This window comes from Oncorhynchus kisutch, linkage group LG29, assembly GCF_002021735.2.
Source record: "Oncorhynchus kisutch isolate 150728-3 linkage group LG29, Okis_V2, whole genome shotgun sequence".
Lineage (NCBI taxonomy): Eukaryota > Metazoa > Chordata > Actinopteri > Salmoniformes > Salmonidae > Oncorhynchus > Oncorhynchus kisutch.
This window is the reverse complement of record NC_034202.2, coordinates 11,609,001-11,635,553: the sequence shown is the minus strand read 5'-3', so window position 1 is coordinate 11,635,553 and position 26,553 is coordinate 11,609,001. Positions and strand designations below refer to the sequence as shown.

The 26,553-nt window shown below is 44.6% G+C and overlaps 2 protein-coding genes across 2 annotated transcripts in view; both read right to left on the bottom strand.

The window, feature by feature from the left end:
* aif1l (allograft inflammatory factor 1-like) overlaps positions 1–8,983 on the bottom strand; it is a 43,851-nt gene extending 34,868 nt beyond the window's left edge. The window contains exons 1-2 of the mRNA XM_020465975.2: positions 8,755–8,983; positions 8,452–8,513 (exon numbers count right to left, since the gene is read on the bottom strand). Of these exons, the coding sequence (XP_020321564.1) occupies positions 8,452–8,513; positions 8,755–8,779 (87 nt within the window). The 5' untranslated portion in view covers positions 8,780–8,983. The remainder of the gene's footprint in view (positions 1–8,451; positions 8,514–8,754) is intronic.
* Positions 8,984–17,777: 8,794 nt separating this feature from the next.
* The window catches only part of lamc3 (laminin, gamma 3), a 221,498-nt gene continuing 212,722 nt past the window's right edge, over positions 17,778–26,553 (bottom strand). The window contains exons 24-28 of the mRNA XM_020465728.2: positions 24,206–24,308; positions 23,451–23,653; positions 23,113–23,253; positions 20,819–20,918; positions 17,778–19,662 (exon numbers count right to left, since the gene is read on the bottom strand). Coding sequence (XP_020321317.1) covers positions 19,400–19,662; positions 20,819–20,918; positions 23,113–23,253; positions 23,451–23,653; positions 24,206–24,308 — 810 coding nt within the window. The 3' untranslated portion in view covers positions 17,778–19,399. The remainder of the gene's footprint in view (positions 19,663–20,818; positions 20,919–23,112; positions 23,254–23,450; positions 23,654–24,205; positions 24,309–26,553) is intronic.

Genomic DNA, 26,553 nt, shown 5'->3' with positions numbered 1-26,553 from the left:
AGAGAGAGAGAAAGAGAGAGAGAAAGGAGCAAGAGAAGAGAGAGAGGAAAGAGAGAGAGAGAGAGAGAGAGAAAGAGAGAGAGTAAGAAAAGAGAGGAAAGAGAGAGAGTAGAGAAACAGAGAGTAAGAGAAGAAAGAGAGATGAGAGGAGAGAGAAAGAGAGAGGAGAGAGAGAAAGACGAGACGAGAAAGAGAAAGTGTGCAGGTTAAAATTGGGCAATAACAACACCGTAGGGTGAGACAAGGATGCAGCAAGAGCCCCACCCTTTTCAACATTTATATCAATGAATTGGTGAGGGCACTAGAACAGTCTGCAGCACATGGCCTCACCCTGCTGGACTCTGAAATCAAATGTCTACTGTTTGCAGATGATCTGGTGCTTCTGTCCCCAACCAAGAAGGGCTTACAGCAGCACCTAGATATTCTGCACAGATTATATTAGACCCTGACAGTGAATCTCAGTAAGACAAAATAATGGTGTTAAAAAAAGGTCCAGTTGCCAGGACAACAAATACAAAATTATATCTAGACTAGGGTGACCAGACGTCCCCGTTTTCCGGGGACAGTCCCCGTTTTTGGTGGCCTGTCCCCGGCTGGAGCTGTCCCCTGAAATGTCCCCGTTTTTAACTGTGCTTTAAAAACAGCCCGCAAAGTGAAATATTTTACTTGGCAAGAAAGACCGAGCAGCAGAGCCTTCCCAGGTTGACGTCTCAATCGCGTTGTGCTTGTTTTGTCCAGCAGAAGGGGCTGCTCGCTATAGCTGCTTCATTCACTCTTCTTCTTCTACTAACTACTTGCTCGCGATAGTTTTAGAGAAAACTGCTGTGGAAAACTCGGCCAGAAGCTAGCAAGTGTCAAGTGAATCCACAACATCACCAGAAACGTATTTTCAAGCCAGGTAAGTTAAAATCGTTTAAGATACTAGCTAGTGATGTTGTATCACAATTTATTATATAGATGGATGATCTGCTCTATAAGGTTTTAAATAGCTAACGTTAGCTAGCATAACCTATGTAGACTAACATTAAGTTAGCTAGCTACTGTTATGGTAGCTAGGTTAAAAAAACGTTCACATGTAAACATGCAGTGGACGGGCTATTTTGAAAATATGATTATATTAAATGAATGCACAATTAATTCTGAGAATATTTTTGGTAGATTACAATTTTAATGGTTTGGCATTATAATAAGTAGTGTGAAAATATATTTAGAAATGTTCATGGATAACATTAGTAGTGGAGAGGAAGAAGAGTGAAGGAGACAGAGGAGGAAAGGTAAAGATATGGTTACAGAGCCTGCCAATTTGTTATTCCAAACAATGTTTTTGAGATAAAATACAAAAATGAGGCAAACAATGGGAATCTGTTAACCAAAGTATTTTATCTAATAGTATGCTGTTTATTAATAGATTGGAGAGAAAGGAGAAGGAAAAATGAAGGGAGAAAAAAGAGTGAAGCAAGGAGAGTGTAGAAGAGTGAGGTGGAAAGGTGAAGAGAAGGAAAAGAAGACGGGTGAAGAAAAGAGGAGAAAGATTGGAGGAGAAGAAAAAGTTGAGTGTAAGAAGAGAAAGGAGAGTGAAGAAGAACAGACAGAGGAGATACAAAGACTCTCTCCAAGAAACGGAAATGCACTTTTTATGAAAAACATGAGCGAATTTCCATTTATACGCTCAGGTCAAGACGATAGAATGGTTCACTGCACCTTTTGTAATTCCTCTCTTTCAATTGGCAGCCGGAGAAGAACGGCAGTGGTAGAACATCAACAGACGAAAAAGCATAAAGCCTCCCTGATTGCCCGTGTTGGTATGTCCTCTGTCACCACATTCTTCAAGAAGGTAGAGCCTTCCCAAGAAGAATATGGTTTAGCTGTGCAGGAGGGTGTCTTTGCATACCACACTATGTGACAATCATAGTTACAGATCTATGGACTGCACAGCACAACTGACACGGAAGCTTTGTGAGCCAAAGTTTACATGTGCTAGGACAAAATGTGACGTCATAGTGAGTAACGTGTTAGCAACATGGGCAACTACTTTGCTAACACAGGATCTAGACCAGGTTGAATTTGTGTCCCTGTCCATTGATGCGTCCAATCATGGACATGTAAAGCTGCTGCCAGTAGTAGTCAGATATTGTAAGATATATGATGGCAGCACATCTGTGGAAACAAAACTGCTTGATTGTGTTGAATTGAGCTGAGGTCCTGGTGGTCATCCAAAAATGTAACCTGGAAAATATTCTCTGCCGACAACAAATACCAACTTTGGAGGACTGAATAGGCTGGGGAGGGTCAATGTCCATACCAAAGTTAAAAATGCTCTGCCGCGGGAGGTGATTGGCTTAGGTTGTCCTGCCCACATCATTCATAACACGGCCAGAACAGCTTTGGATATGATGTTGACTACCTGCTCACAAAGATATTTGGATATGTTCATATTTTCACCGTCAGAGTAGAAAGACTGAAGGGCTTTTGTGAGTTGTTGGCCAGGAGTACCATAACATTTTAGGACACAGCCATGTTCGCTGGATATCCATGCTCCCTGCTCTAGAAAGAGTGCTGAAAATGCATGTGCCATTGAAATCCTTTTTTATTTCTGAAGACAAATGCCCTGTTGTCCTGTGAACAATGTTCGAAGATCCACTGACTGAACTTTGGCTGGCCTTTGTCCATGGAAACTTGACCGTATTCAGTGACACAATCAAGATGCTTGGAGGCCAGGACCCCTCTCATGATCAAAATCCCCAAAAGTGCTGTTAAATTCTACAACGCCCTAAAAGGAAGCGATGCCCACACATTCCACCACAAAGCCCTCACCTACAGAGAGATTAAAATAGAGAAGAGTCCCCTAAACCAGCTGGTTCTGGGGCTCTGTTCACAAACACAAACAGACCCCACAGAGCACCAGGCCAGCAACACAATTAGAGCCAACCAAATTATGAGGAAGGAAAAAGATAACTATTTGACACACTGCAAAAAATCTACAAAAAAAACTGAGCACATTGGAATGCTATCTGGCCCTAAACTGTCACGTTCTGACCTTTATTTCTGTTGTTTTTGTCATTATTTAGTATGGTCAGGGTGTGAGTTGGGGTGGGCAGTCTGTGTTTGTTTTTCTATGATTTGGGGATTTCTATGTTTCGGCCTAGTATGGTTCTCAATCAGAGGCAGGTATCATTAGTTGTCTCTGATTGAGAATCATACTTAGGTAGTGTCACGCCCTGGTCGAAGTATTTTGTGTTTTTCTTCATGTATTGGGTCAGGCCAGGGTGTGGCATGGGGTTTTTGTATTGTGGTGTGTTTTGTCTTGGGGTTTTGGTGTGTATGTATTGGGATTGTAGCTAGTGGGGTTATCTAGCAAAGTCTATGGCTGTCTGGAGTGGTTCTCAATCAGAGGCAGGTGTTTATCGTTGTCTCTGATTGGGAACCATATTTAGGCAGCCATATTCTTTGAGTTTGTCGTGGGTGATTGTCCTTAGTGTCGTTGTTCCTATCGCTTTGTTTATTTACACAAGTATAGGCTGTTTCGGTTTTCGTTACGTTCTTTGTTTTGTAGTGTTTTGTGTTTATTCGTGTTTCACGTTGTTCATTAAACATGGATCGCAATCTACACGCTGCATTTTGGTCCGACTATCCTTCACACCTAGAAAACCGTAACAGGTAGCCTGGGTTTCACTGTTTGTTGGTGGGTGATTGTCTATGTTAGTTGCTTGTGTCAGCACAGTTCTTATGATAGCTTCACGGTCGTTATTTGTTTATTGTTTTTGTACAGTTTACTTCGTGTTTTTCGTCATCTATTAAATGATGCATTCGTACCACGCTGCGCTTTGGTCCGCTTCTTACGACAATTGTGACAGAATCACCCACCAACCAAGGACCAAGCGGCGTGGTAAACAGAGGCAGCAGAAACAGCAGCAGCAGGAGAAGCAACAGGTGCAGCAGGAGAAGCAGCAGCAGCAGGAGCAACAGCAGCAGCAGTGGGAGAGGCAGCACTATTTGGAGAAGTGGACTTGGGAGGAGATCCTAGACGGGAAAGGACCCTGGGCAGAGCCAGGGGAATATTGCCGCCCCAAAGCCGAGCTGGAGGCAGCGAAAGCAGAGAGGCGGCATTATGAGGAGCTGGCACGGCAGTTCGGCTGGAAGCCCGAGAGGCAGCCCCAAAATGTATTGGGGGAGGCACGGGGAGAGTGTGGCAGAGTCAGACCTGAGCCAACTCCCCCTGTTTACCGTAAGTAGCCATGGACGTTATCGGAGCTGTCGGCGAAGCTGAGGGCTGAGTCTGAGAGGGTCGAGGAGTTATTGGACAGAATGGAGGTGAGTGAACGGATGGGAGATGAGGAGACACTCGAGGAGGTGTTAATAGAATTGGGGGAGTGTGAAGAGAGAGAGCAGTTGATTTGGCGTAGTATGCAAGGCATTCGCCCTGAGGTGCGTGTCCCTAGCCCGGTACCACCAGTGCCAGCACCCCGCACCAGGCTGTCTCTCCGTCCCATCAATACAGGTGCTCCCGCCTGTCCGGCGCTACCAGAACTTCCGTCCCTCAGTCCAGAGGCGCCAGAGCCCCACAGTCCAGAGGCGCCAGAGCCCCTCAGTCCAGAGGCGCCAGAGCCCCTCAGTCCAGAGGCGCCAGAGCCCCACAGTCCAGAGGCGCCAGAGCCCCACAGTCCAGAGGCGCCAGAGCCCCACAGTCCAGAGGCGCCAGAGCCCCACAGTCCAGAGGCGCCAGAGCCCCACAGTCCAGAGGCGCCAGAGCCCCTCAGTCCAGAGGCGCCAGAGCCCCTCAGTCCAGAGGCGCCAGAGCCCCTCAGTCCAGAGGCGACAGAGCCCCTCAGTCCAGAGGCGCCAGAGCTCCTCTGTCCAGCGCTGCCGGAGCCTTCCTCCTCTCCAGCGCCGCCTGAGCTGGCCGTCTGCCCAGCGCCGCCTGAGCTGCCCCTCAGTCCCGAGCTGCCCCTCAGTCCCGAGCTGCCCCTCAGTCCCGTGGGGGCCATTTAGCAGGGTCGCCGTGTTTAGGAGGCCACGGAGGTGGACAATGAGGCGGAGAAAGGCTGTGGTGAAGTGGGGTCCACATCCCGCGCCAGGGCCGCGGACCGACGCCCACCCAGACCCTCCCCTATAGGTTAAGGTTTTGCGGCCGGAGTCCGCACCTTTGGGGGGGGGGGGTACTGTCACGTTCTGACATTTATTTCTGTTGTTTTTGTCATTATTTAGTATGGTCAGGGCGTGAGTTGGGGTGGGCAGTCTATGTTTGTTTTTCTATGATTTGGGGATTTCTATGTTTCGGCCTAGTATGGTTCTCAATCAGAGGCAGGTGTCATTAGTTGTCTCTGATTGAGAATCATACTTAGGTAGCCTGGGTTTCACTGTTTGTTGGTGGGTGATTGTCTATGTTAGTTGCTTATGTCAGCACAGTTCTTATGATAGCTTCACGGTCGTTATTTGTTTATTGTTTTTGTACCGTTTTTCTTTGTGTTTTTCGTCATCTACGTCATTCTTACGACGATCGTGACATAAACAGAGAGTACAGTCGTGGCAAAAAGTTTTGAGAATGACACAAATATACATTTTCACAAAGACTGCTGTCTCAGATTGTATGATGGCAATTTGCATATACTCCAGAATGTTATGAAGAGTGATCAGATGAATTGCAATTAATTGCAAAGTCCCTCTTTGCCATGCAAATTAACTGAATCCCCCAAAAAACATTTATACTGCATTTCAGCCCTGCCACAAAAGGACCAGCTGACATCATGTCAGTGATTCTCTCGTTAACACAGGTGTGAGTGTTGACGAGGACAAGGCTAGAGACCACTCGGTCATGCTGATTGAGTTCGAATAACAGACTGGAAGCTTTAAAATGAGGGTGGTGCTTGGAATCATTGTTCTTCCTCGGTCATCCATGGTTACCTGCAAGGAAACAAGTGCCGTCATCATTGCTTTGCACAAAAAGGGCTTCACAGGCAAGGATATTGCTGCCAGTAAGATTGCACCTAAATCAACCATTTATCGGATCATCAAGAACTTCAAGGAGAGCGGTTCAATGCAAGCGCCAGGACCGTCTCCTAACGTTGATTCAGCTGCGGGATCGGGGCACCACCAGTACAGAGCTTGCTCAGGAATGGCAGCAGGCAGGTGAGAGTGCATCTGCACGCAGTGAGGCAAAGACTTTTGGAGGATGGCCTGGTGTCAAGAAGGGCAGCAAAGAAGCCACTTCTCTCCAGGAAAAACATCAGGGACAGACTGATATTCTGCAAAAGGTACAGGGATTGGACTGCTGAGGACTGGGGTCAAATCATTTTCTCTGATGAATCCCCTTTCCGATTGTTTGGGGCATCCGGAAAAAAAGCTTGTCCGGAGAAGACAAGGTGAGCGCTACCATCAGTCCTGTGTCAGGCCAACAGTAAAGCATCCTGAGACCATTCATGTGTGGTGTTGCTTCTCAGCCAAGGGAGTGGGCTCACTCACAATTTTGCCTAAGAACACAGCCATGAATAAAGAATGGTACCAACACATCCTCCGAAAGCAACTTCTCCCAACCATCCAGGAACAGTTTGGTGACGAACAATGTCTTTTCCAGCATGATGGAGCACCTTGCCATAAGGCAATAGTGATAACTAAGTGGCTCAGGAAATAAAACCTCAATATTTTGGGTCCATGGCCAGGAAACTCCCCAGACCTTAATCCCATTGAGAACTTGTGGTCAATCCTCAAGAGGCGGGTGGACAAACAAAAACCCACTAATTCTGACAAACTCCAAGCATTGATTATGCAAGAATGGGTGGCCATCAGTCTGGATGTGGCCCAGAAGTTAATTGACAGCATGCCAGGGCGGATTGCAGGGGTCTTGAAAAAGAAGGGTCAACACTGCAAATATTGACTCTTTGTATCAACTTCATGTAATTGTCAATAAAAGCCTTTGACTCTTATGAAATGCTTGTAATTATACTTCAGTATTCCATAGTAAAATCTGACAAAAATATCTAAAGACACTGAAGCAGCAAACTTTGTGGAAATTAATATTTGTGTCATTCTCAACTTTTGTCCACGACTATACAGTGTTCGAATACCTGCCCACTGAGACTGACCGAAAATTAAGAAAATCCTTGACTACGTACAGACTTAGTGAGAATAGCCTTGCTATTGAAAGAGGTTGCCATAGGCAGACATGGTTCTCAAGAGAAGACAGTATATGTGTCCACTGTCCACAAAATGAGGTGGAAACTGAACTGCACTTCCTAACCTGCCAAATGTATGACCACATTAGAGACATATTTCCCACTGATCACACAGACCCACAAAGAATTTGAAAACAAATCAAACATTAATGGTAAGCATTTCACTGTAATGTCTACACCTATTGTTTTCGGCACATGTGACAAATTCAATTTGATAAACTTCTATATCTGTAAGGCGAAATACCACAATGTGCAATCACAGCAACATGATTTGTGTACCATTTCCATGAGAAAAGGGCAAACAGTTGAGCACAAACATTGTAAATACCACCAATAGTTATCTGTTTATCTTCTCCCACTATCTTCATGCTACAACTATTTTCACATTGCTAAAACACTTTACATAGCTGACAATATAACACTTTAAATGTCTATATTTGTTAAAACCTTTGAGTGCAGTGTTTACTGTTCATTTTTAATTAAAAAAAATGGATGTTGTTAAATTATTTTTTTCTCACTTATGTTTGTTTAGGTCTTATACCAAGGCTATCTAAAAAGATGGTTCCCATGCCAATAAAGCCCCTTTGAACTGAAATAATTTTGAGAGAGAGAGGGAGAGAGAAACTACTCAAATGCTGTGGGCCCGTTCCAGCCCTCTTCCGGACAGTCACCCCCGACACAAAGGGCGCATTCAGCCCGCTGCCCAAACACACATTTCCCGTCTAAACGCAGGGGGATAACCGCCCGGCTCCAGGAGTCAAGGGAGAGGGGCCACACAGCATCTGCCCCTTTTCTGATTTTAGTCTTTAAATCAGGTTGGGGAATATGGAATTGGATAAATTGTAGGAAATATTTAGGGCGAGATTAGACTGGTCTAGCGCGAGCAAAAATATTAAAACCTGGAGTGCGAGGGACATTCACAGACTGACCCCCAGAAGACGTAGCTGTGACGGCTATGCCATGCAACAAGTGGCTGTCGCTCTCACGACACAGGGAAGACCGCCGGCAAGATAACGGGTCACCGGGTCAATAACAATTAAATGAATCATTTATGACATATTTTATCACATGCAAATGTGAGTACAGGCAGATAACGTATATAGCAATAATGCCCATTACGTTATTAGCAAACGTAACGGGCTGAAACCTGATTAGCTATGAGCTAGCTAAATCAAAGTAGGTTCAAGGCCAAGTGGTATTATTCTGTCGAAAATAAATTGTTAATGCCTTAATTGACAAAATAATACGCAAATATCGACATTAGAAACATCACCAGATTTACCTTGTTTATTTCCTCGCATCTCTCCCTTTGTTGAGCTTTGAGTAATCCAAAGGCTTTCCCTCCTGCAAGAAAATAGATCGGACGTTAGCTCGCTACAGTAGTCTAATTTCATCCCGTTAGCTAGCTGGTCTACTACCTAGCTAGCCCTTGCATGCTCCATTGCGGAGAGTGGCGAGCGTTCCATTCCAACAGGCAATACAGAACTAGCTGACAATAGATTGCAAACGCTAGCTAGCCCTTTTAGCTTGATAGATAATCCCCCCCCCCAAAATATCCCACTCGGATAACGTTATTTGCAATTACCTTGAAATTTCTGATTCACAGGCATTGTGGAGTGAGTTTGATATAGTGAGATGGGGAAGGAGAAATCAGTGGACAGCAGCTCGCTGGTCTTCTTCCCTTCGCGGGGTATTGCCCTGTGTGGTATGGCTGTGGCGCGCTGCGGTGACAGTGGCTCCGTTTTTTATAGTTCAGTGAGTGGGTCAGTCAATTCACAGCAAGTGATGCTCTCTGGCTCGCCAGAAATACAAGTGATTCTTGGTTACCCTCGTGTGGTAAATTAAAGAACTGCAAGTGTAAGGTACACAATCTGCTTTCAAAATAAAAAAGATTTGAAACTAATCCTGACATGTACAGACCTACCTAAGACCTATTTGTCGATGTCTGAGATTTGAAGCAACATTTTCACAAAGCAATTATACTGATCAGAATTAAAGTCCATACGCCCAAAGTATTACACTTTTATTGATATTAATACAAAAAAAATGCTTTTCATTGTCTTTATTTGACTGCATACATTTACATGTGTGCTTTTATACAGTTTTATCTATGGCTTTGGCAATGGCTGATCCAATTTTTCCAATTAGTTTGTGAACACTGCAGCAGCATCATCATGTCAAATCAAAGTTGATTGGTTGTGTACAAAGATTTGCAGATGTTATTGCAAGTGCAGCGAAATGCCTTTTTTTTTTATGAAGAAATATCCGAATGAGCAACGTCAGAGACCAAAATATATATATATATATATATATATATACATATATATATATATACACATATAACAGTGTGTATAGCCAGTATGGAGTGTATGAATAGAAAAGGTGTACAGCTGTAGTTATATAGGATGAGCCTTGACTAGAATACATATAAAGTGGGTAAAACACTATGTAAACATTATTAAAGTGACCAGTGTTCAATGATACTATGTACATAGGGCAGCTGTCTCTAAGGTGCAGGGTAGAGTACTGGGTGCCTAAGTCATACTGCACTCACAATATATTTTTCGCTGTCTTCTGGCCAGAGAACTGCAAGAAAAGCGATAGAGGGATTATTATTATAAAACAATAACTTTATTGGCACTGTAGTTACATAATTTGAGCACAATCTTTACTTAATTTTACCAGAACTAAAAAGTTAAAAACCAAGCCCCCCTCTTCGTCCACCGTAAACAGAAACTCTCTCTCTCTCTGAGTTTGGATGTGGTGAGGTTGATAAGTAAAAGTTATCAGGCAGCTCAGTCTTTCATCCCTATGGCTGTGGCCAAAGATATGCTCTTCGTTGCTCTCATCTGGACGGTAAGGAACACGGTCACTTAAATACACCTGTGTCTAGACACAAGTCTCAATGGGAAGGATCCTGAGTCCAAGTCTTTCTTTGCCATGGTTCTAGCTTGGTATGTCTAGGTGAGCAGAAGTGAAAATGGGGAATGCAGGTTGGGCCATATCAGGTCAAAATGGGGAATGCAGGTTGGGCCATGTCAGAGGTCAAAATGGGGGCCAGAGGCTGCATTTGAAACCATTTCAAATAAATCTTTATTCTTTGATTGTTGAAGAATATAACATAAATGCGTCATTTGCTTAGGTTTGGCTGCATTATTCCATCTCGCTCACAACCCTTCAGGCATCTTACTTAACTCTTACATAAACAAACCTGATTCTCAAACAAGAATAAAGTGTGGTGTCTGGCACTGCCAGGCTACATAGGGGCTAATTGGGGATGTAGCCTTATATCATTCACAGACAGCAGGTTGACACATCACTCTGTGTAGACATGTAGACACATTCTTCATATAACTTGTGTACACAAAACATCATGATTGATGATGTTTCAATTCATAAACCTATGCAGTCATATAGGCTTACCAATTGTTTCGTAAGCCTTAGAATGACAATAAAACAATTTGAACCAGTTATAACAGTTCTTTCATGTTTCAGAAATATAAACCACATCTGTAACTTATAAAAACTTTAAAACTCCCCCAAACACTCCTTAGAAAAATGCCTCTCTAGCTACCCATCTGGTTTTCAAAACACTTAACATTCCCTTATCTAAAGGACATGCCTTGAAGATGTTCCTGGTTGGGCCATCAGATCGTTAGACACTAGCCTGGCAAATGGCTACCCTCAGGCAGTGACTGACAGACAACTTAAATTTGTGGTTGGTCTGAGCAGGAACTGTCACAATCCAGTCAGAGGGTTAACATGATGTCACACCAAGATGTGTTTGACCATGTCTTGTGCTCGTCTCCACCCCCCACCAGGTGTCTTCCATCTGTTCCCATTATCCGCTGTGTACTTATACCGATGGTTTCTGTTTGTAAGTTGCCTATTCGTCTTGTCTCGTCAAATCTGCCAGCGTGTTTTTCCATACTCCTGGTTTTCTAGTCTTCCTGGTTCCGTCCTTTTCTGGCTGCCCTGATCCCGTATACCATTCTGCCTGCCCTGACCTCGAGCCCACCTGCCGTCCTGTACCCATCTGACTGACCTGGTTCACGAACTTCTGCCTGTCCTCGACCTGCCTCTTGCCTGCCCCTTGTCTATTAATAAATATCAGAGACTTGAACCATCTGCCCCCTGTGTCTGCATTTGGGTCTCGTCCTTTGTGATGTTATAGTACATACTGACAATGACTGACCCAGCAGATTCGGACCAGCGCCGCAAAATTGTGTCCTTGTATGGAGCCACCATTGGAAGACATGAGGATCTACTTCAGAACCTTATGGAAGGACTCTACACTTTGGCGGAACGCCATGACCAGGGTCTCAAAGCATTCCTGGAGCAATTCTGTGGACTATCTATCAGGTAGCATGCCACAACGGAGACCTCCTGGGCGCTGAGTTTGTCCAGCCTACCCCGGCATCCCAGGGAACCCCACTTACCTCCTCCGGAGCGCTATGCTGGGAATCCTGGAACCTGCCGGCCGTTTCTTTCCCAGTGCTCCCTCATCTTTGAGCTGAAGCCCTCTTTGTTTCCTTCGGATCATTCCAAGATAGCCTATCTCATAACGCTGATGTCTGGAAGAACACTCACTTTGGCGGTTTGAGAGCAACAATCCGCCATATGCCTTCTTCTGGAGGATTTTGTGGCGGAGGTGAGGAAGGTGTTCGATTCTCCGGTGTCCGGGAGAAAGCTACTTCTACTATGTCAACACTCCTGTAGTGTGGCAGACTATGCGGTAGACTTTATCACGTTGGCCCCGAGAGTGCCTGGAACCTGGAGTCTCTGTTCGACACCTTCCTTCATGGATTACCAGAGGAGATTAAAGACAAGCTCGCAGCTCAGGAGTTACCCTTGGACTTTGACTCCCTCATAGCCTTAACCCTAGGGACCTATGGTGCCCTGATCTGTTTTGCCTGTCTTTGTGATTGTCTACACCCTCCTCCAGGTCTCCTACATGTGAACGTAGTGTAGTGTACACCGCGAGCATTCTGCCCTATATGTCGCCCATCTTCCTCATTATCTCCTGTGTATTTATACCTGTGTTCACTGTTTGTCTGCTGCCAGTTCGTTTTGTTCCTCAAACCTACCAGCGTTTTTCCCCCTTGCTCCTGCCTTGTCTATTTTCCTGTTTTCTTGTTTTCCTGGTTTAGTCCTTTCTGCCTACCCTGAGCCTGCTTGCTGTCCTGTTCCTTTGCCCTCTACTCTGGATTACTGACCTCTGCCTGCCCTGACTCTGAACCTGCCTGTCGTCTGGTACCTTTGCCTCACTACTCTGGATAAACCGACCTCTGCCTGACCTGACCCTTAGCCTACCTGCAGTCCTGTACCTTTTCCTGCAAGTGTTCAAATTAATACACTTTGGTTACTTTCACATTGTCTGCACCTGGGTCTTCAAATCAAATCAAATTTCATTTGTCACATACACATGGTTAGCAGATGTTAATGCGATTGTAGCGAAATGCTTGTGCATTTCTTACCTTCAAACATGGTAGATGGGCACCTATGGGAACGCAGGAGGGAGAGGTCTGTTCTCGGCCACACTTGCTCGTCCACGGCTGCTTTCTTGCCTCCGAAGAACCATGGAAGTCCCCGACGCCTGCATTCCCGAGAGGATCCGAAGTCACCTGTGCCCCCTCGGGAATAATCAGGGGGGGGGGGGGGGGGGGGAGAACTAACCGGATGTTCGTCCCTGATTCGGCGCACTCCCCAGTCCTGGAATGGGCCCATTCCTCTAAGCTTACCTGTTATCCCGGCTCCCGCCGGACCCTGGCTTTCATCTGACAATGTTTTTGGTGGCCCACTATGGTTTCTGACACCTCAACATTCGTCACCACCTGCACTATGCGCTCAGAACAAGACTCAGAGGCAAGCTCCAGCTGGCCTCCTTTAACTTCTCTGGGATATGTGGGATGGTAGCGTCTCACCCACCTCGCCAACAGCCAGTGAAATTGCAGGGTGCCAAATTCAAAACACTATATCTTTTTTTTACCCCCTTTTTCATGGTATCCAATTGTTAGTAGTACTATCTTGTCTCATTGCTACAACTCCCGTATGGGCTCGGGAGAGACGAAGGTCGAAAGTCATGCGTCCTCTGATACACAACCCAACCAAGCCGCACTGCTTCCTAACACAGCGTGCATCCAAGCCGGAAGACAGCCGCACCAATGTGTCGGAGGAAACACTGTGCACCTGGCGACCTTGGTTAGCACGCACTGCGCCCGGCCCGCCACAGGAGTCGCTGGTGTGCGATGAGACAAGGATATCCCTACCGGCCAAACCCTCCCTAACCCAGACGACGCTAGGCCAATTGTGCGTCGCCCCACGGACCTCCCGGTCGCGGCTTCTTGTAAATCGTGTCCGATTTCAAATAGGCTTTACGGCAAAAGCACACCAAACAATTATGTTAGGTCAGAAACTAGTCACAGAAAACCATACAGCCATTTTCCAGCCAAGGAGAGGGCTCACAAAAATCAGAAATAGCGATTAAATGAATCACTGACCTTTGATGATCTTCATCAGATGGCACTCACAGAACTTCATGTTACACAATAAATGTCTGTTTTGTTCGATAAAGTTAATCTTTATGTCCAAAAACCTCATTTGAAATTGGTGTGTTATGTTCAGAAATGCATTGTCTCAAACAAACATCCGTTGAAAGTGCAGAGCCACATCAAATTACAGAAATACTCATAATAAACATTGATAAAAGATACAAGTGTCATGCATGGAATTATAGAAAAACGTATCTTTAATGCAACCTCTGTGTCAGATTTCAAAAAGGCTCTACGGCGAAGATTATGTTAGGTCAGCACCTAGTCACAGAAAAACGTACAGCCATTTTCCAAAGAAGGAGAGGTGTCAGAAATAGCGTTATAAATATTCACTTAACTTTGATGATCTTGACCGGAATGCACTCCCAGGGATCCCAGTTCCACAATAAATGTTTGTTTTGTTCGATAAAGTCCATCATTTATGTCCAAATACCTCATTTTTGTTCGCGCGTTTAGCCTAGTGATCCAAATGCTCAATGCGCGATCGCTTAGTTCCGACGAAAAGTTTAAAAAGTTATATTACAGTTCGTAGAAACATGTCAAACGATGTATAGAATAAATTTTTATCATAAATCTTCAATCATGTTTCAACCGGACAGTGCAATATGACCCCATAGACACTGTATATTGGATAGGCAAAGACTTGAAAACCTACAAACCTCAGATCTCCCACTTCCTGGTTGGATTTGACCTCAGGTTTTTGCCTGCCATATGAGTTCTGTTATACTCACAAACATCATTCAAACAGTTTTAGAAACTTCAGATTAGTTTCTATTCAAATCTACTAATTGTATGCATATTCTAGCTTTTGGGCCTGAGTAGCAGGCAGTTTACTCTGGGCACCTTATTATCCAAGCTACTCAATATTGCCCTCCACTCCCAAAGAAGTTAACCACTCCCTGTGCCTCATAGCCTCTGGTCCCATATATCCCTGGACTTTGTCACTGCTCTCCCTCCGTCTGATGGCAACAACACCATCCTTACAGTGGTGGATAGGTTTTCTGAAGCCACCCATTTCATTCCCCCCCTAAGTTACCTTCAGCCAAGGGGTTGCTCCAGCTCATGGTGCAGCACGTCTTCCGAATCCATGGACTTCCAGTTGACATGGTCTCTGTTTGTGGTCCTCAGTCCTCGTCCCAATTCTGGAAGGCGTTCTGCACCCTCATTGGGTTGTTGGCCAGCCTGTCCTCCGGGTTTAAGCCTCAGTCCAACGGCCAGTTGGAGCATGCCAATCAGGACCTAGAGACGACTCTTCGGTGCCTCATCTCGGCCAATCCCACCACCTGGAGCCAGCAACTCGTGTGGGTGGAGTACGCCCGGGAACACCTTTCCCTGCTTGGCCACTGGGCTCTCTTCTTTTGAGTGTTCCCTAGGTTACTAGCCTCCACTCTTCCCAGAGCAAAAGGAAGATGTCAACATACCCTAAGCCCAGATGTTCGTCCGTCGCTGTCGGTGTACCTGGAATAGAGCCCGGTCCCCTCTTTTTAAGACCACCTCCAGGTATCGGCGACAGGTGGACCGCCACCAGACGCCGGCTCCCCGCTATCTTCTCGGGCAGAGGGTATGGCTCTCCACTCCGGATCTGCCCTTCAGGTTGGAATCCCGTAAACTTTCCCCCTGCTTTATCGGCCCCTTTCCCGTCTCTAAAATCCTTAGACCCACTTATGTTCGTCTTCTATTGCCCTGCACCCTCCGTATACAATCCACTTTTCATGTGTCTAAGATTAAACCTTTGTCTCACAGCCCACCCTCCCTCCCCGTCTCATTGATGGCCACCCAGCATAGACGGCGAGACACCTATTGAGGGTTCAACCTCGGGGCAGGGGTGTCCAGTTACTGGTTGAGAGGGTTATGGCCTGGAGGAGAGGTGCTGGGTCCCCGCTAAGGACATCCTGGACCCGGTCCTCATCACTGACTTTCACAGCAGGCATCCCGGTCAACCAAGTATGTGCCCGGGTAGGCCGCCAGGTGGGGGTGGGTACTGTCACATGCTGAACTGTTTCATCTGTCTTGTGCTTGTCTTCACCCCCCACCAGGTGGCTCCCATTTGTTCCCATTATCCCCTGTGTATTTATACCGGTCGTTTCTGTTTGTCTTTTGTCAGTTCGTCTCGTCAAGCTTACCAGCGTGTTTTTCTAGTCCCTGTTTTCTAGTTCTCACGGTTCCAACCTTTTCTGGCTGCCCTGATCCTGAGCCCGCCTGCCCCTTGTCTTTTATTAAATGTCAGAGACTTGAACCATCTGCCTCCTGTGTCTGCATTTGGGTCTCGTCCTGTGTCATTATACATTAAGAATGTATGGGTTTAAGATCATGCTGAGCTTTCTGCAGTACAGCTATATGAAGTAGAGTGTGGAGGTCCCAGCATAATGTACAGTACCAGTCAAAAGTTTGGACACACCTACTCATTCAATGGTTTTTCTTTATTTGTACTATTTTCTACATTGTAGAATAATAGTGAAGACATCAAAACTATGAAATAACACATATGGAATCACGTAGTAATCAAAATATATATTATATTTAAGATTCTTCAAATAGCCACCATTTTCCTTGATGACAGCTTTGCACACTCTTGGCATTCTCTCAACCAGCTTAATGAGATGGTCAACTGGAAGGCATTTCAATTAACAGGTGTGCCTTGTTAAAAGTTCATTTGTGGAATTTATTTCCTTCTTAATGCGTTTGAGCCAATCAGTTGTGCTTGTTACAAGGAAGAGAGCCCTATTTGGTAAAAGACCAAGTCCATAGTATTATGGCAAGAACAGCTCAAATAAGCAAAGAGAAATGAGAGCATCATTACTTTAAGACATGAAGGTCAGTCAATCCGGAAAATATCAAGAACTTTGAATGTTTCTTCAAGTGCAGTCGCAAACAACATCAAGCGCTATGATAAAACTGGCTCTCATGAGGACATCCACAGGAAAGGAGACCCAGAGTTACCTCTGCTGCAGAGGATAAGTTCATTAGTTACCAGCATCAAATTGCAGCCAAAATAAATGCTTCAAAGAGTTCAAGTAACAGACACATCTCAACATCAACTGTTCAGAGGAGACTGTGTGAATCAGGCCTTCATGGTCGAATTGGTGCAAAGACACCACCACTAAAGGACAACAAGGAGAGACTTGCTTGTGCCAAGAAACACAAGCAATGGACATTAGACCGCTGGAAAGTCCAAATGTGAGATTTCTGGCTGTAACCGCCGTGTCTTTGTGAGACGCAGATTAGGTGAACGGATGATCTCCACATTTGTGGTTCCAACCATTAAGCATGGAGGAGGAGGTGTGATGGTGTGGGGGTGCTTTGCTGGTGACACTGTTTGTGATTTATTTAGAATTCAAGGCACACTTAACTAGCATGGCTACCACAGCATTATGCTGCGATACGCCATCCCATCTGGTTTGCGGTTAGTGGGACTATCGTTTGTTTTTCAGCAGGAGAATGACCCAACACATCTCCAGGCTGTGTAAGGGCTATTTGACCAAGGAGAGTGATGGAGTGCTGCATCAGATGACCTGACCTCAACCCAATTGAGATGGTTTGGGATGAGTTGGACCGCAGAGTAAAGGAAAAGCAGCCAACAGGTGCTCAGCATATGTGGGAACTCCTTCAAGACTGTTGGAAAAGTATTCCAGGTGAAGCTGGTTGAGAGAATGCCAAGATTGTGCAAAGCCGTCAAGGCAAAGGGTGGCTACTTTGAATAATCTAAAATCTAAAATATATTTTGATTTTTTTAACACTTTTTGGTTACTACATGATGCCATATGTGTTATTTTGTAGTTTTGATGTCTTCACTATTATTCTACAATGTAGAAAATAGTCCAAATAAAGACAAACCCTTGAATGAGTAGGTTAGTCCAAACCTTTGACTGGTACTGTATATATCATTCCACCACAGTGGGTAAACAACACACAGCAAGTGATGTTCTCTGAATGCCAGAAATTCTTGTGATTCTTTGTCTCCTCCGTGTGGTAAATGCAATAACTGCATGGAGGTTTTATGTCAGTTTTATCTTAAATAACTGATCCAATATTGAACAGAAAGTAGTCCCGTCAAGTCTGAAGTTATTAATGTAATAACAATTTTATTTATATAAGGCACTTCTATCACTGCTTTTCATCATCGATATTTGACTCAGTATACATTTTTAGGTGTTCATTATACAGTCTTGTCTATGGCTTTGGCAATTGCTGTGCTACTAGTAAACAGCACCAATATGTGGCCAGAAGGAGATATTGCAAAGAGATGTTGTTTACAAAATCACACACACATGCACGCGCGCGCACACACACACACACACACACACAATCCATTTTATTTTCATTTTTTGCTTTCAACAGTTTTTTCTGGCAATTATCTAAACACAAAACCAATCATATGCTATTTGTTGTCTGACAAAATATAATCACCTGCTGAAATGGAACATAGTCTTTGCAGAGGTCCCATTTCTATATTTTCCATAATTCAGCAGGTATTCCAGCCTCAGGTACCCACATAGAAAAAACAAACAGTTAGCTGTTTTAGTCCTTTTCCATTTGCCAGACAAGAGAAGATAATTTGCTCAGAGAGAGAAAGAGAGAGAGAAAGGTAGAACGTTTTAGAGAAAAGTGAAAAAAGGAGATTGAGGAAAAGCGAGGGGCACACGCAGAATCCCAAACTATGTGTGTGTGTGTGTCTGTGGCTGTGTGTTTGCAGTAGAAGGCTGAACCCTACAGAGGGCAAAATGACTAATTGTTAATTATGGTGGGCTGATGAAAAATAACTCAAGTGTAAATGAATGTGTCAGGTTGGAGAAGCGCCACAGCGCAAACACTCCTTCCTCCAAAGTGTAAAATCAGCATTATTTAAAACTTGATAGAACACAGGGAGCTAGCTGACTGTTATTATTCACAGATGAATTCAAATGCTGTTGGAAATATGAACGGGGAAATTAAATGAGAATGAACATAAACACTAAGGAAACAGGGCAGGGGTGATATGGATTTAGAAGGAGGGATGGAGAGAGGAGATTAAGAGGTTAGAACAGGAGAGAGGACGGTTAAAGCCAAAAAGGAGTGAGGGGTAGAATTAAAAGAAAGAACGTGATAATGATGGTGGAAGTTGAAAGCGGGCAATGGCAATGGAAAACTGCTTATGGCTGCATATCTGCTAAATATGTGTATAAGACCAATACGATTTGATTTAGTGGTACTGACGGTATCAGCCAGGTCAGTATAGTAGAGGTCAAAGTTTGAAAAGCACAGAGACAAAGTGGTAGAACTGTGTGACTGTACTGCAGCAAAGGGGGATGCACAACCACAACCACAGTACTGAAGAACAAACTAGAAGGATACCTGGATGATTCCACCTACACTCCTCATCTATGGGTGTGTCCCAAACGGCACCCTAATACCTACACAGTGCACTACTTTTGCACTATGGGCCCTGGTCAAAATTAGTCCACTATATGGAATAGGGTGCAATTTGGGACTCAGATATTATCTCCCCTAAATAATTCAAATACCAATATCCTATCCATCATCTGTGGCCCTACTTGTCCCCTCTTCACCTTCCTATGCCCAATTACAAATATTCTGGTGTAAGAAACATGGTGGGACCTCTCTTTTAAATCATTGAAGTGGTGTGAACGAGTGTGTAGAATGCATGGACTAGGGCTCTAGTGTCCTCCTGGTGCCCCGATCCTAGTGTCCCTCTATCCCCGAGGCCTGAGGGCAGGTCTGGGGCAGGTGCAGGGCAATGTCCTTCAGACTGTCTCTCTCCTGTCTGATCTCCTGCAGGTCCTGTTCCAGGTGGGTCAGCTGGCTGTTCTGGTCCTGGGCGGCTGATCGCAGGGTCTGGATCTTCCCGTTCAGGGCCGGGCTCTCCACGCTGCCACGCAGAACACTCAACCTCACCGCCGTCTCACTCAGTATACGTTCAAACCGTTCCAGCGCCATGCCCCCATCTGGTCAACAGAAAACAACAGAGTATTTGAGGTACGACATTGTTCTTTCAGGAGTTATTTTGAAAAAGCGTGAGACACGGAAGGAGGGATGAACAGGGTACTTTAAAGCTAGGAGTATTGAGCAGGCCTACACAAAAAGCTGCTAGCTAGAACCTAAAAGGGTGCTTCGGCTGTCCCCATAGGATAACCATTTGAAGAAACCTTTATGGTTCCCATAATAGTTCTACTTGGAACCAAAAAGGGTTTTCCTATGTGGACAGCTTTAGAACCCTTTTGAAACCATTTTTTCTAAGAGTGTAGTATTAAACTTTTGCCATCAGCAGGGCTCTTGTCTTCTGACATCTGTGTGCCACCATGTTGTGCCCCCCCAATAACGGGGTTAATAGAGGGACATTTCTCGATCAGGATCGTGCCACACACCCCGCCAGCTATAAGTGACTCCTAGTGACTCATTGACAGGGCCAGACGGGAACTGTGGAAAACCATTTAATCAATTCCTGCACAGCTAGTTTCTGCATTTAAATCATTAAAACTATAGCAATATTTTTGGAGGTTTAATTTAGATGATTTATACCAGTGTATGTATAAATGTATAAACTGGGTAGTTTGAGCCCTGAATGCTGATTGGCTGACAGCCGTGGTATATCAGACCGTATGCCACGGGTATGACAAAACATTTGTTTGTAATTCTTTAATTACGTTGGTAACCAACTTATAATAGCAATAAGATATCTCTGGGGTTTGTGATATATGGCCAATATAACATGGCTAAAGGCTGTATCCAGGCACACCCACTCGTGTGTTATTGCTTCATTATCTCAACCCTAGAGTTGTGGGTTGAGGTCAGGATAATCCTTCTCCGTCTGAGTAATCCTTTTGGACCAATTTACTAATGACCATTCTGACTTCTCTATCTGACATATGACTGACTGGATGGAAGTCAAGTCTGATCAGTGGCGAGGGCAGTAACATGTAAGTGTAGACGTTTCTGGTTGATCTGAAATGTTGCATTTGTTACTGCATGAAATGTATGTGCATCCCAAATGGCACCCTATTGTTCTACTTTTGACCTGATGGGCCCAAAGTTAGTGCACTATATTGGGAGTAGGATTCCTTTTTGGGACAGACAAGAAAACGTCAGCAGGTTTGAACTTACCTATTTTATTGACGAGCTGGGTGAGTGTGAGGGAGTAGGCCTCAAGCTGAAGCTGAGCTGCCTGGATGTTCACCTTTACACTGGCCAGAGACTCTACAGGCTGGTGATCACAGAGGGAGAAATATACAGTGACATCAAGTGCATAGATCAGGGCTTTCCAACCCTCTTCCTGGAGATCTACCATCCTGTATGTTCAGTCCAACCCTCTTCCTGGAGATCTACCATCCTGTATGTTCAGTCCAACCCTCTTCCTGGAGATCTACCATCCTGTAAGTTCTCAGTCCAACCCTCTTCCTGGAGATCTACCATCCTGTAAGTTCTCAGTCCAACCCTCTTCCTGGAGATCTACCATCCTGTAAGTTCTCAGTCCAACCCTCTTCCTGGAGATCTACCATCCTGTATGTTCAGTCCAACCCTCTTCCTGGAGATCTACCATCCTGTAAGTTCTCAGTCCAACCCTCTTCCTGGAGATCTACCATCCTGTAAGTTCTCAGTCCAACCCTCTTCCTGGAGATCTACCATCCTGTAAGTTCTCAGTCCAACCCTCTTCCTGGAGATCTACCATCCTGTAAGTTCTCAGTCCAACCCTCTTCCTGGAGATCTACCATCCTGTAAGTTCTCAGTCCAACCCTCTTCCTGGAGATCCACCATCCTGTAAGTACTCAGTCCAACCCTCCTTTAGCACATCTGATTCTACGAAGTAACTGCTCACCAAGACCTTAAAGCTAAGAATCCTTAGTTTATACATCCATTTCTGGACTTGTATGATATACTGTAGACCCGCTGATTCTTGAAGAATATAACTTTTAAATGCCTCATGAGCCGAGATCAACTGTCATACTCATCAAAACCCAAGATATATACAGTATATATATATATAACAAAAAAAATATATATATATATTTGTGAACAACGTGAATGTAATCAAACACTGTATGGCTTCAAAACATGGTTAAAACGATCGTGTTGATATCATGCATGGTCAGTCCTTGCATCCATAGCTCAGTCTATGATTTTGAGAGTGGTTACATTTCTCCAGGCCCATCCCTCAGCTTTTTTACAAAAACAGAGGCGGGTAGGTCCGGCGACAGGACCAATCAGTTAGATGGGCATTTGATTTCTATAGAGGGGGGCAGGTTTTTTTCACGGGACCTCCACATTCTTTTGTGGGTGTTATAGTAAAGACCATAGGTGGCGCATGAGTTTCAAGTTTGGGGAAGCTTACAATTTATCCTACCATTTCTACTGATCTGCATGCCAGGTATGATTTTCAAATGCGTTATTTGAAATGGACCAGTTTAATTTCAATAATAACGTTTTAGTTTCTCAAAATCATTGTCAAGTGGTTAATCATAAAAACCTGAATAAAATTATAAAAATCTAAAAGTTCAAAATCAACTTATGCGAGAGCACCAGCCTCTGCCAAATGGACACATTGATACACTTTGAATAAAAAAACGAGTGTATGGAACCAGTGGTTGGAACCGAAAGTATTTTACAATAATTTTGTTCTCAACAGAACCATTATTTATTTTGTTCCATTTTACTGTTCCGACCAGCAAAATAAAGTAATGAACCGGTTCGAATCCAAAACAACTACCGGTTTATAGCATTCCTTTCTGTTCCTTTCTAAACCTCTGAAATCATTTTTTTGTTTTTATTTAGCTTGACATTAAATTACTTAGAGCAGCTTGTTATGGAGCTGGTAAGCTATTTAATCTATTTGGGAAAATCTGTATTATGGAAAAAGAGCAAATATTTTGCCATAACAGCATGGTTTAATCATAATGAAGACAAATACAAACACTATGCATTGTGCTAACAGTCACTATGGACGGACAAGTGTCAAGGCTAGATGTGACTGAACTTTTGTTGGTGGGGAGAGAGCGAGAGAGAGTGGAGGAGGAGGCTTGAAGCGCTCAGCACCTTGTTATGACATGCATTACCTGAAATAGCCCCACAGAATTAGTAGGAGCGGCATCTATTAAGGAACTTGGAATGTATTTGAACTTCCGAGAGTTGGCTTAAAGTTGGATCAGATCTAGCTAGCTAGCTAACAAACTTGTGTGCGCAGAGCAGAACTAGAATTAAAAACACGTCTGACCTTTTTGTAGTTAATAAATACAATGTGAAACATGACAACCATAGTATCCTTAACTAGTTTATCCATTCTTCTCGAATTAAAAAAATCTCTCTCCCTAATTTCTGAATCACGTGTTTTGGTTATACCTCTACATTGAGTTGTGCTTGTGCCTGGGTAGTGTGGTTGATTAGTGACTGTGTTTTGCTTATACCTCTGCGTTCGTCTGGGTTTGTGCCTGAACAGTGTGGTTCTCCTGCTCAGCCAGCTGCTGCAGGGTTATGTCTACAGATGAGCTGAGCTGGGCAGACAATGTCCTCGTGTGCTTGCCCTGGGTTAGGGTGGCCTTGGCCTCCTGGGCTCAGAGAAAAACACAGACAGAGGAATACGAAGAATAAAGGAAAGAGGCAAATGAACATGGTTCCGAGGGGTGAGGTGTGTTATGTGAATGGAATCTCATTGCTCAACCCACAGGGTGAGTTGGAAACATAGCTCACGCATGCACACACGCACAACACACACACATCTATGCCCCCCTACACCCATACTTACTTTAGACAGAGCATTTGCGGTGTGTTTTGCTTCTTGAGCGGTAGTGTTGGAGAGGGTAGCGCTCTCCAAGGCAGGCCTAAGGACTCGCTTGGTCTGGTTCACCTTCTTACTGACGTCTTCCAGAACCTTCTCCCTCAGCAGCCTCTCCCTCTTCAGAGCAGCCTTCGTCTGGGCCTGCCTTTGAGGCCACTCTCTCTGCATGTCTGAGGGATGGAGAGGGGCAACGCAGGTTGGCCAGCGACATGGCTACAGAAGTGATAATAACTGACAATGGGTAGTGTAGGACTATTCTATTTTATTTCACACAATCTATGTACTAGTAACACAGTTGGTGAGAAAATATTCCTTCTAAGTTCCATTCCACTTTATTCCATTTTACTCAGATTCCCCTGATGACATTTCCAACAACAAATCCGAAGTGGCGCCTTGTTTATTTTTTATATTTTTTTATAAACAGTGAACATATTATTATAATGAATTGAAGACTGTGAAACTGAAAGTGCATTTGAGACCACAATCGCAGATGCTCTTACTCCCCACACAAAATGACAAGGGGAGCGTAACAGGGTGAGACACATTCGTAATGGTTACATTTGGGTTATAGTTGTTTTTCTCAGTATTGTTTTTTTCTCTTGATTTGATTGGAATAACTCTGTCGCCTGCTATTGCAGTGATGGGGATGCAAAAACTAAGCAAACTGTCGGAAATGTAAAACAACAGAAATGGAAACAAATACAAAATGCTGTAAATGTCACCTTCCAGTTCTCTCCGCAGGGTAATGGCCTTTGACTCCACTTCCTTCCCTGTCACCACCGATGACAGGGCAATGACCTTTGACCCCTGGGCTTGAACTGTCAGCTGCAGAGGCACCAGGGATGGAGAGAGAAGGGGGAGTGAACCTCACAGACCCTCAGGGACATGAGTGACATTAGACTGCACAACAACCTGACCAGAAGCATCTACCATCTACTGCAATGTTTCCGAACTCCAGTTCTCCAGTTCTACCCCTACAGTAGCCTACAATTTTTATTAAGCCCAGACAAACACACCTGATTCCACTTCATCAAATCATCAAATTCCAAATCATCAAGCCCTCTGTGAGCTGAATCAGGTGTGTTTGTCTGGGGCTACAACAAACATGTACTGTTGGGGGTACTCAACAGGCAGGGGGGGAGGGGCAACGAGCTCTGGGGGCTCATGTGCCTGTCATCGATGTCACACAGTAACCCCTGTTTTTTGGGCTTCAAGAATGTGACTGATCAAAGTGCCTCAGGCTTTGAAAAATACATTATTGAACTGATTAAAAATAAGGGGATATCGGTGAACAAATGCTGTGTTCAACGCTATGACGGCGCCAGTGCAATTAGACAGAGCCTAAAGCTTTGTTCTTAGGTAGTTCTTTACTAGTTTTAGTTTAGAAAACGATCTCTCGATGGTTAAAAACAGCTTGATTACCATAGCAACATGAATGAAACTGGGCAGAAGGAAGTGGTGATAAGCAATTCTGCAACATATTTAAATGAGCCTCAACAGGTTACGAAAAGAGCCAATAGCCAATAAATTGGCAGATGCGGACAGACTATCTTTTTTAACAGTTCTTGAAGGCCCCAAAAAAAAGTGGTTTGCGATTTCGTTCATACTGGCGTTGTGTGTCGGGCCCGTCGGGCCTGCAACCTAGGCCTAAAGGCCGTGGTGAAAATATTTGACCACAAAAATACAAGGCGACGCAGTCGCATACTGGAGCTACTACAGACAAGCACAGACACATAGCATACTGGAGCTACTACAGACAAGCACAGACACATCGCATACTGGAACTACTACAGACAAGCACAGACACTTAGCATACTGGAGCTACTACAGACAAGCACAGACACATAGCATACTGGAGCTACTACAGACAAGCACAGACACATAGCATACTGGAACTACTACAGACAAGCACAGACACATAGCATACTGGAGCTACTACAGACAAGCACAGACACATAGCATACTGGAGCTACTACAGACAAGCACAGACACACAGCATACTGGAGCTACTACAGACAAGCACAGACACATAGCATACTGGAGCTACTACAGACAAGCACAGACACATAGCATACTGGAGCTACTACAGACAAGCACAGACACATAGCATACTGGAGCTACTACAGACAAGCACAGACACATAGCATACTGGAGCTACTACAGACAAGCACAGACAAATCGCATACTGGAACTACTACAGACAAGCACAGACACATAGCATACTGGAGCTACTACAGACAAGCACAGACACATAGCATACTGGAGCTACTACAGACAAGCACAGACACATAGCATACTGGAACTACTACAGACAAGCACAGACACATAGCATACTGGAGCTACTACAGACAAGCACAGACACATAGCATACTGGAGCTACTACAGACAAGCACAGACACACAGCATACTGGAGCTACTACAGACAAGCACAGACACATAGCATACTGGAGCTACTACAGACAAGCACAGACACATAGCATACTGGAGCTACTACAGACAAGCACAGACACATAGCATACTGGAGCTACTACAGACAAGCACAGACACACAGCATACTGGAGCTACTACAGACAAGCACAGACACATAGCATACTGGAGCTACTACAGACAAGCACAGACACATAGCATACTGGAGCTACTACAGACAAGCACAGACACATAGCATACTGGAGCTACTACAGACAAGCACAGACACATAGCATACTGGAGCTACTACAGACAAGCACAGACACACAGCATACTGGAGCTACTACAGACAAGCACAGACACATAGCATACTGGAGCTACTACAGACAAGCACAGACATATAGCATACTGGAGCTACTACAGACAAGCACAGACACATAGCATACTGGAGCTACTACAGACAAGCACAGACACATAGCATACTGGAGCTACTACAGACAAGCACAGACACATAGCATACTGGAGCTACTACAGACAAGCACAGACACATAGCATACTGGAGCTACTACAGACAAGCACAGACACATAGCATACTGGAGCTACTACAGACAAGCACAGACATATAGCATACTGGAGCTACTACAGACAAGCACAGACACATAGC